The sequence below is a fragment of the Nematolebias whitei genome, chromosome 5 (genome assembly GCF_014905685.2).
Source record: "Nematolebias whitei isolate Nwh7 chromosome 5, NemWhi1, whole genome shotgun sequence".
NCBI classification, from domain to species: Eukaryota; Metazoa; Chordata; class Actinopteri; order Cyprinodontiformes; family Rivulidae; genus Nematolebias; species Nematolebias whitei.
The window spans coordinates 37120364-37131374 of NC_056502.1; the positions used below are offsets into that span (position 1 = coordinate 37120364).

At 48.9% G+C, this 11011-nt stretch overlaps 1 protein-coding gene across 1 annotated transcript in view; it reads left to right on the top strand.

The window, feature by feature from the left end:
* klhl32 (kelch-like family member 32) overlaps positions 1-11011 on the top strand; it is a 65822-nt gene that overhangs the window by 38268 nt on the left and 16543 nt on the right. Inside the window, exon 6 of the mRNA XM_037677311.1 lies at positions 8580-8795. Within this exon, the coding sequence (XP_037533239.1) occupies positions 8580-8795 (216 nt within the window). The remainder of the gene's footprint in view (positions 1-8579; positions 8796-11011) is intronic.

Sequence of the window (11011 nt, forward strand, 5' to 3'; positions counted from 1 at the left end):
CATCCTGATGCATGCTCAATAATCCAGGTAGAAAAATCCAAAAAAGTTAAATCTGGTCCTCTGGACATTCAAAAAAACAAAAACAAAACAAAGCAAAAAAATCTAGAAACGTTTCATCTCTCATCCAAGAGACTTCCTCAGTCTGAGGTGCTGTTTTCAGCTCAGTCTCTTAAATAGCACCTTCTCAGGGTGGATCAACCAGTTTTGCTGCTGACAACCAAAACCAACTGATCACATGCTCAAGAAGGACCATCAGCCTAACAATGGATCATTAGCACACTGATGGCTGTTTACTACTCACAGAGGGCTGAGTGATACTAGCAATCACAGCATTGTAAGAGGGGGACAGTTGAACCCGGAGGCCTCCACCCCTGTTTAATGATGGACGATTTCTTTTCACAAAGATGGCCTCCTTTACTCCTCTCTCAAACCATCGTTCCTCTCTGTCCAGGATGTGAACATCTTCATCCTTGAAAGAGTGACCGCTAGCCTGGAGATGAGTGTAGACCGCAGAATCCTGGCCTGATGATGTTGATCTTCTGTGCTGGGCCATCCTTTTGGCCAGTGGCTAATGATTGTGATCAGTTGGTTTTGGTTGTCAGCAGCAAAACTGGTTGATCCACCCTGAGAAGGTGCTATTTAAGAGACTGAGCTGAAAACAGCACCTCAGACTAAGGAAGTCTCTTGGATGAGAGACGAAACGTTTCTAGATTTTTTTGCTTTGTTTTGTTTTTGTTTTTTTGAATGTCCAGAGGACCAGATTGAACTTTTTTGAATTGTGGAAACAATTCATGAAGTATCCTATTGTGAAGGGTCAAGTAATAAAGAATAAAGTTAAAAAGTAGGCCAGTTTGTTGAGTACATGATTGAATTTTAAAATTAAAATAAATACTTCAATTTACTTTGACTTAGTTTTTTCTTTCATTTTTGTTGTTATCAAGTTGACTCACCATATTTCTTTTCAGCAACTTCCCTTAAAGGTATTCCCCCCCAAAACATTCAGTGGATTTGAGAAAAAGATCACACCATAAGACTGGAATTTGAGCCCATAAAGAAGTGGCTAACAAACTACTAGCATGATGCAGTCAACAAGTTTTACTCCTTGTGTTAGTACTATTCACACGTTGGCAAAAAAATGACTGTAAAACCACTTAAACTAGACATTTCTTGTTGTTGGTACAACAACTGATAACTTTCAGTTCTATTTCATACAGGCTTCGGCCTTTAAGGCTGTCGCTGATGGGTTTTATCCCGTTATGCGAAGCATCACACTGAAAAGTTTAGTCCACGCCCACCTGCTGTGTGGGCCCCACCCGGTCCGTATAAGTTACGTTAAGAGCTGGTAATCGGATCCCAATTTTCTTCAGCAAGCTAATAGCACTGACCTTCTACAAGATGTCCAGCTCCAACACCATCCGCTTGTGTCCATCCTGCAAGACCGGTTACTTGCTCAGCTTTGACCGGCACGACACCTGCGAGGGATGCCTGGGTCCCCGCCACGTCACCCGCACTTCCTCCTGCCGCCTCTGTGACGACCTTCCTCAGGAGGAAAGGCAGAGGAGAGCAGCCTTGTTTAAGGGTAACATCGAGGACTGCCTGTCTTTGGCGGGAGACTGTTCGCTGGACGATGCGATCGACTTCTTCGACGCTGGCTCTCGGAGCGAATCGGATGGTTCCTCTGGGACAGGCGACGTCAGCAGCAGCCCCGATGCTCGCTCCCTCCTGGAGAGTGTAGTGTTGGAACAAGGGGGGCTGAGCAGATGCTCGACCCCTCCGGGTTTTCCCGCCTCAACGGCCACATCACTCCCTGCCGTCGGCGCCCTCCTATCCGAGTTGCCCAACATTATCCGGGAAGCTGCTGACATGAAGGGACTTTCCGTTCCCTCCCTCCCCCTGCCCAGATCGGATGATCTCGCGGGAAGGTTTGGCTCCACTCCGGCTCGCCGTCCTGACCCCATCTGGCCTCGGTTTCCAGCGGTGACGTCGTATTGGAATGAGGCCGCGGCCAGTCCTGGTAAACTGAGAGCGCCCATCTCCACTTACGCTCCCATCACCAGAGTAGAGGGGTTCACCATGCGGAACTTTCCCTTGGTACACCCCCTTGAGCCAAGCCTTGCGGAAGCCTTTGGAGCGAAGCTGTCCAGGTTGGAGCAGCGTCCCGTCCCTCCTGGGAATCACGACCAGACGCTGACCACGCTCTCCAATAAAGCTCATCAATGTGCGTTTCAGGCAGCCGCAGCTAACAACAACGTGACGCTGTTAGCATACAGCGTGTCTAAGAGGCTGGAGGCCGCAGATCTGCCGGATGAGGCCAGGAGCTCCCTCTGCAAGGCAGCTGACGCCATCCTCAACATGTGCGCCTCCTCTGCGGTCTGCCTATCCAGAATTGCAGCGTGGATGACGATGATTCAGCGATCCACCTGGCTCCGTCATTCCCCCTCTCTGCCAGAGAAGCTGCACAGAGACCTGATGGAGGGCCCCATCATGGCGGACGCACTATTTGGGAGCAGTTTCAAGGCCATGTTGGAGATCTCCAAAAAGTTGGAGGCGGTGTCGGAGACCGTGCGCCACCTCATCAAGCCGCGCGGCTCATCCGGCCCGCTGGAAGGATCGTCGTGAGCAGAAACAGAAGCAACGATGTGCCACAGCCGCGTCGTCTTGCTCAGCTCCACCACCAGCCCCGCCCATCAGAGGCCAGCCCTCTTCATCCCAGCAACCAGCAGTTCAACATTTCCCCAGAGATCGCCAGCAGGCGGCGCCCTGGGCAAACAAATCGCAGAGCTCAGGGGGGAAAAGGTTCAAAAAATGACGGTCTGCGGAGGGTGTCTGTAAAAGTGACACAAATGTTGAAATAAAGCATCATTCAATGATCAAAGTGTCTGTTTTAGCCAGTCTGTAAGCTCAGATGAACTCACAGCGGCTGCACACACATCCTCCACACAAAACGAGACAGTGTCCTTAAATAAATGTTTTTCAAAATCACCGTTGCTCCAAGACAAGACGAGACGCTCACATGACACAACAGTGGTAAGCGAAATAACTCGTTTTCAGCCCGAGCTGCACAATCCTCACCCAAGCGGTCTCAAACGCGCACTCGTGCGATGCAAACAGCCTTCACCCAAACGGCGTTGTGTTAATGATGGTGCACACACAGCTCCCCGGTGTTCACCGGCTCACATCAACATAAATGTGGGACTGCAGGACGGGTCCGGTGTAGGACCTCGCTCTCAGCGAGAGCGACACGCGCTGCACCGAAACAAACGTGTGCCTCCGCAGTGCGGGCAGCCTTCACTCACTACTCCTCAGCGCTCGGCCGCTTACGTCAGCATAAGCGTGAGACAGCTGAGCGAACCCAGTGACGAATCTCGCCCCCAGCTAGAGCGGCGCACGTCCCACCAAAGAAAACGCGTGTTCTCGCAAGGCTCACAGCCTTCACTCAAACGGCACGGCGTGGATGAAGTCGCGCTCACCGTTTGTCAGCGATCGCCCACTCATGTCAGCATAGATGCGAGATCGCAAAGCGAGCCCAGCGCAGGACACGGCTCGCAGCAGGAGCGACACGCGCTTCACCGCAGTGGCGTCAAAAGCGTGCCCCTGCGGCGTCATGAGTTGTCACACGCTTCTCCTCAACACACACCGGTCCACCTAGACATGAAGGTAGACCCATGGTCCGAACGCAGCACACAGGCGCTTTCAGAGCCCTTTCGAGAAAGCCTCAGCAGGAGCGACACGCGCTTCACCGCAGCGGCGTCAAAAGCGCGCCCCCGCGGCGTCATGAGTTGTCACACGCTTCTCCTCAACACACACTGGTCCACCTAGACATGAAGGTGGACCCGCGGTCCGAACGCAGCACACAGGCGCTTTCAGAACCCTTTCGAGAAAGCCTCGCCTTGGTTCACGCAGACCACATTCCCGTAACACATGAAGGCGGTCGAGGCGGTGGACTGGATGACATCTGTACAAAACATGATGTATCACTTAAATGCGCGTCCACTCCACGAACGTTAGGAGTGGCTAAAAACATGCTCGCCAGACAGATGGATGACCAAGTTGTTAAGCAGGGGTTACACGCTGCAATTTGCAACCCGACCCTCTCCGTTTGGAAGAATTTTAGAGACGGTCCTGTCATCACCAGACCAAATCTCATTCCTAAATGCAGAAGTCCAAGAACTTCTGGTAAAAGAGGTAATCTCTAGAGTTCCCAACGGAGAGGAAAACACGGGGTTTTACTCGCGTTACTTTCTGGTTCCCAAACGGACCGGAGGAACAAGACCCATTTTGGATCTGCCAGTTTTCAACAAGGCAATCATGGACAGACCGTTTCACATGTTGACAACCAGACAACTGTTGGACAACATCCAGAGAAACGACTGGTTTGTTTCCATCGACCTGAAAGACGCTTACTTTCACATACCGATCATCCCAAAACACATGAAATTTCTGCGCTTCGCCTTTCAAGGGATGAGGTATCAGTAAAACAGGCTGCTGTTCGTGTTCCCTCGCACCTCGTACATTCTCAAAATGTGTGGAGATGGCCCTGCAACCGTTACACAGAGCAGGGGTGAGAGTTTTGTTTTACTTGGACGACCTGCTGCTGCTGTCACGCTCCAGACAGGAAGCAGCGATGCAGGCTCAGATGTTGACATCACACCTATTAAATCTGGGCTTCACCATAAATTGGAAGAAAAGCTCGATTCTCCCGGCCCAGACGATTGTTTATCTGGGAGTGGAGCTAAACTCGACCACCATGCGGGCTCGTTTATCACAAACGAGAATCGACACTCTAAAAGACCAGCTCCGCCACATGAGACCTGGCATAGTGGTAACAGCTGTTTCCATCATGAAGCGTTAGGAATAATGTCATCAGCTCACACAGTGGTCCTGCTGGGTTTATTACACATGAGATGCCTCCAGAGGTGGTTTGCGCATCTGCGTGTGGATCCAGAAAAACAAAAGAGACGGACGATCACTGTTCCTCGCTCCGTGAGAGCAGAACTCCGACACTGGGAAAACACCCTGGTTCTGTCGGAGGGAGTTCCCGTCAGCAGACCCACGTCACACGTGTCAGTCTTCACAGACGTGTCGCTGTCAGGTTGGGGGGGGGGGGGGGGACATGCCTATCCCAAGCTGTAGGAGCATTGTGGCCCCATCACATATCAGCCCACATAAATGTTTTGGAGTGTCGCACGGTTTTGAACGTGATTCAACACTTTGCTCCTGTGCTGCAGAATCAACACGTTTTGATTCACACAGACAGCAACGTTACTGCTGCGTACATAAACCGGCAGAGGGGTGTGCACTCAGCCCAGATGTTACACATTGCGCAAAAACTACTGCATTGGGCACACCAAAATCTGCTCTCCATCAGAACAGTGTACATACCCGGTGTTCTGAACAAAAGGGCAGATGTGATGTCCAGGGGCGGTCTACGTCACGGGGACTGGACTCTCCATCCAGATCTGATGGCTCAGACGTGGGAGAAATTTGGCAAAGCAGTTGTGGACCTGTTTGCGACACGAGAAAACGCTCAGTGTCAACTATGGTTTTCTCTGAGCCCGTGGGACGAACCACCGCTGGGGGTGGACGCGTTTGCTCACAACCCATGGCCCAGAACACTTCTTGACGTGTTTCCCCCACCCCCTCTGGTTTTAAGGTTCTTGAACCGAGTTCAGGAGGAGGGATTGACAGCTCTCCTGGTGGCCCCCGAGCGCGTGAACGCACCATGGTTCCCAGTCCTACAACGCCTGCTATCGGGGCGCCCGTGGAAACTGCCATGGAGGGAGGACGCTCTCCTCCAGGCGGGAGGAGAGATCAGGAGTTACCCAGAAATAGGCCAGCACCTGTGGGTCTGGCCGCTGAGCGGATCCACTTAGAGGGGATGGGTCTCCCGCAAGATGTAGTGCACACAATCCAGGATTCACTTGCTGCATCTACCACAGCGCTGTACACATCAAAGTGGACAGCTTTTCAGCGCTAGTGTACAGAGAAAGGTGTAGAGGCCACCTCATGTCCACTAGGCGACGTGCTGTCCTTTCTGCAGCAGCTGATGGACAGAAATTTGGCATTCAGCATGATTAAAACGTACGCTGCAGCCATCTTTTCCTGTCACGAAGGGTTCGGAGACAGAACATCTTTTAATCGTCCGCTGATGAAGTGTTTTTTAAAAGGTGTAGAAAGATGCAGGCCTGTTTCACGCCCACTTGCTCCACAGTGGGATTTAACGCTGGTCCTGCGGGCCCTGATCAAAGCTCCATTTGAGCCACTGAATCAGGTTCCGATTAAATTCTTGTCTCTTAAAACAGCCCTGCTGCTGGCTTTAACATCCACAAAGAGGGTGAGTGATTTATCTGCCCTCTCTGTCGCTCCGTCATGTCTCAGAATTCAGGCTGATGGCAGCTCAGCTGATTTAAGACCAAACCCAGCTTTTATGCCTAAAAACATCACAAGCTCTTTTAAATCAAGAGCAATATCCTTGGAGGGGTTTTTCCCTCCCCCCCACAAATCAGAAGAAGAAGCGTCTTTCCATCTTCCCTGTCCTGTGCGGGCGTTGTCGTGTTACATAGCACGCACAGCTGCAATGCGTCAGACTCAACATCTGTTTGTGCATTATAGAGATGCATCTGCAGGTCGCCCGTTATCCACCCAGCGCCTGTCACACTGGCTGTGTGAGGCCATTTCTGAAACCTACAGAGCATCAGATCTAGAGCCTCCTGTCAACCTCAGAGCACACTCGACCAGGGGTATCGCATCTTCGACTGATTTGCATAATGGTATGACAATGCAGGATATTTGCACTGCGGCCGCGTGGTCAACACCCTGCTCATTTATTCGCTTTTATCTACGTGATGTGACAGTTCGTTCCATGACACATTCTGTACTTAGTGTTTTACAGAATGAATATTGTTGTTTCATGGAACTCCATTTAACTCACATCTGTCTGCATGCATTACAGTGTGAGATGTTGTTATCAGTTGCAAGTTATGACTGTTATTTGGTTCTATTGTCACTAATCAGTTCATGACTATTGTTACTAATCAGTTCATTTGATTATAATCAGTTCACTTGTTATTATTAATCTGTTCATACTGTTCAGCTGTGAATCAGTTGGTTCATGGCCCCCCTTTTTCAACATCTTCCCTCCCCGTTGAAAATTTTCCGGGGCGTTCATGCATTTCAGAATGCATAGTTACACAGCATGCGTCTGTGCATGGTACACATAATTACGCAATACGTAATTACGCACATGGGGAGCTGAGTGACAAGACGTTTTTGGGGCAAGCTGCCTCTTCATACGGTGTTCGAATGGACCCAGTGAGGTGAGGACCACATCCGCTTCGCCCTTAACCCATCAGCGACAGCCTTAAAGGGCGAAGCCTATACGAAATAGAACGTTGGTTACGTACTGTAACCCCAGATTCTATGAATATAGGCATAGCCCTTTAAGCGTCGGGCCTCACTGGCTCCTAAATGGCTGAAGAAAAAGCTATTTGGGAGCCGATTTCCCGCTCTTAACGTAACTTATACGGACCGGGTGGGGCCCACACAGCAGGTGGGCGTGGACTAAACTTTTCAGTGTGATGCTTCGCATGACGGGATAAACCCATCAGCGACAGCCTTAAAGGGCTACGCCTATACTCATAGAATCTGGGGTTACAGTACGTAACCAACGGTTTATGTTAGTTTTGGTCAAAACTTAGAACTGCTGCAGAGGGACCATAGAGCTGCATGTGGCTCCAGAGCTGCAGGTTGCAGACCCTTAGTTTGGAGGATGTAAGTTTTGTAGATAAGAAGATGGTTTAATCTGCTCAAAGGGAAAGCAGACTACCCAATGTGATAACACCGAGTACAACAATGAGTCCAAGTTCATGATTTGGACTGAATCTCAGACTGTTTCAAGAGTGTGAAAGTGCTGTGAAGAGGCATGAGCTCTACAATCTAACAAAAACAGAAACATTGCAGATATGTCTTTTTAGCTGCAAAAGGTAGACTAGACTGACTTGAAAGAAGAAAAAGAAGCAAAAAACAAGTTTTAATTTGCGTTTTTACCAGGTGTTGGATGCGAGTTGAAACATAAGAGTCTTCAGTGGACAGATTAAAGGTCAAGAACAGCTTTGATTTGGGGTTGGAGAATATTATTTGTAGAAAAACATTCTCTGAAACATGGTTTTCTAAAATTTGTGAAAACTTGTTAAAGAAAATGTTCCCAGAAGTCCTCTTTTCTCAGTCTCTAAAACAAATAAAAAATCAGAAACCATCAGCTTTTATTCTAAATTACAGTTTATTCATAGTGTATACATACACTTTTTAAATAAAATTGTCAAAATCCTATGAAAATAAATAGATCTGAAATCAAACAAAATATTAGAGCTACGAGAAAAAAACTATAGAAATGACCCTTCCTGTCTGAAACACACGTCTGATCTTTTCTAAAAGAGTTTGTAGGTTTTGAAGGACAACCAGGAGATGGCAGCCTCGCCTCAGTTTCCCCTCGGTCTCCATCTTCAGTTGTCAATCTTTGAGAAACAAACTGAGTGAACAGAATCTGTTTGACCACATTTTTCTGCGGTGTGTTTCTGCAGGAGCTCAGCAGCGTGAACTACCTGGAGCTGTACCGCGTGGCCGACCTGTTCCACCTGCCCGCCTTGGAGGAGGCCGTGGTGGGCTTCCTGGTGGAACATCTGTCTGAGCTGAGCCAGAGCCGACAGGACGAGGCCCAGCAGCTGCCCTACCGCCTCCTCAGGGAGGTGCTGAAAAGTGACCGCCTCACCTCCCTGAGCGAGGAGGAGATATGGAAGGTATGTTGCTGCCTATGATGAAGCTTGTGTGTGTGTGTGGGGGTACAGGCAGATGTTACGGGAATGTTTCCTTCCAAGTTGTTTAGCAAAACAGTTACTTGACAATATTGTTATCACCCGCTGCCAAACTGTAAAGTTTTACAACTGAATAACTTTTGGAACCAACCCAATTCAAGATGGCTGCCACAGCCAGCTGACCTTAGGAAACATACAGATAGTTACAGTTCAGCCAGTTTCACAGATACTGGGCCATAATTAGGTGTGGTAGTAGCTGAAAGTCATTTGCAACATATACTCCAGTTGTCACTCTGTGTGTAATCTTTGCTTCAACATTAACTGTTTTTGTAAACCACGTTTGTCTGTTAGCAGAATATCTCATGAAGCACTGGGCACATTTTATTGAAGCATTTATGAAGTACCCACTGGATGTACATCTACAAATGATTAACTTTTAGAGTCAGTCCCGTTCAAGATGGCTGCTGCAGCTACTCAAAGTTAGCCAACATATAAATGGCTGTAACTCAGCCAGTGTAATGCATACGGACCTAAAGTTTGACGTGGTCATAGCTGAGAATCATTCACAACACGTACTCTGAGTGTGTTGTCTGACACTAATGCATTTATTTCACGATTTGTCCAAAAGGACTACAACTTTGTCATTTCTTAACAAATGACAGCATGAAATGTGGTGGATGATATGCATTCTTCAAGGGAGGCTCGGTCTTTATTCATTTACTTCATTCAGTGAAAAACAACATCGTCTTCTTGTAAAATCGAGCAGTGCATCTTGTCAACATGTATTGTATGTGCCATATGCAAACAGACTGAAATCACCATGTTTTATTTATTGATATGATTGAGGGGTTGTTTTTGACGACACAGAAGACTGTCAGTCCAGGTGTGTGTGTGTGTGTGTGTGTGTGTGATGAACTACCTGGATTGTGGAGTGCAGCAGCAGTGCAGGATGGGGACTTGCCATTTTGACTGTTCATTTGCACCAATCAGCCCCCACACCACCCCCACCAACCTCTCCCCCCACACACTTCTTTCTCTCCCTCTCCTCTCTGATTAGGCCCACCGCGGCTCCATCAGGGCCCCCAATCCCCCAGCTGTCACTCGGCCGCCTGTCTGATTGAAAACAATCAGGCCTCTGATGGCACAATTACCCTGACCCTTTAGCCAGCCGCCGCCGCCATAATCAGCCTCTGATTAGGCTGCTTTGGGCCTCCTTCACTTCGCTCAGAAGGTTAATTTGGGCATCAGACGGAAGCGAACGGCAAGCGAGGGCTGTCGTCCGAAAGGGGTGGGAGCCGCGAGGGTGGTGGGGTGCACACCAATACTGGAATGCCACAGCTCAGCTGTCAATCATCTTCACTTAGTTTGCTCAGAATCTTCTGTGCTGTGGAAATCACATTTTCTCTGCCTTTGTTTTTCCTTCTTTCTTTTTTTTTTTTTTTTTTCCCGCCTTTGCTTTTTTTTTTTTGGGCCCCCCCCCCCCCCCCCCATCTCATCTCTTTCTCTTTCACTTTCCTATCCAATGCAGAGGGGAAGGAGCTGATTTATTCTGTGCCCTCAGGAAGTTGTGTGATGCAGCGTGACCTTCACAGTCAGCTGCTGTAGTGCGCACGCATTCGTGCACTGTCTCTTCAGAGTGACGAGGAGGAGGAGAGAGGCGGAGGGCAGCAATAAAGCAGGGGGAGGAAGAGGTGTCAGAAAATACATACGCTTCAGTTTTAAGTTTGTAGCTCATCCACACGTTTTCGAGTGAATTTGGGGGAGAATCGGTGGGGAGAGGGGACTAGAGCACTATTTGTTTGGAGCAGTGCACGTAGTGAGCGTTGTGCAAGTCACACATCTGGCCCCACGTTATCTCTTCACATGTTTTCTTATTTATTCTTGATCATTCTGATCATTTTCCAGGCTCGTTTCTGCCTTTACGCCTCTAATGAACGCTCGAGCGGCGCACTGATTGTGCTAAAGCCTCTTTGTTTTCCTGATATCAGTGATCTCCAGTCATCTGCCCACATCCACACCTTGTCTCAGCTAAATAACCTTCCACCACACTCACGTTCAATTAGAGCCTTCCCTCATTCCCAGTTCACCCACATTAAACAAAGGAGGCAGCCTTTGTGTACATACAGTCTGTACTGAAGGCTGCTGATTAATAAATGTGTGTGTGTGTGTGTGTGTGTGTGTGTGTGTGTGTGTGTGTGTGT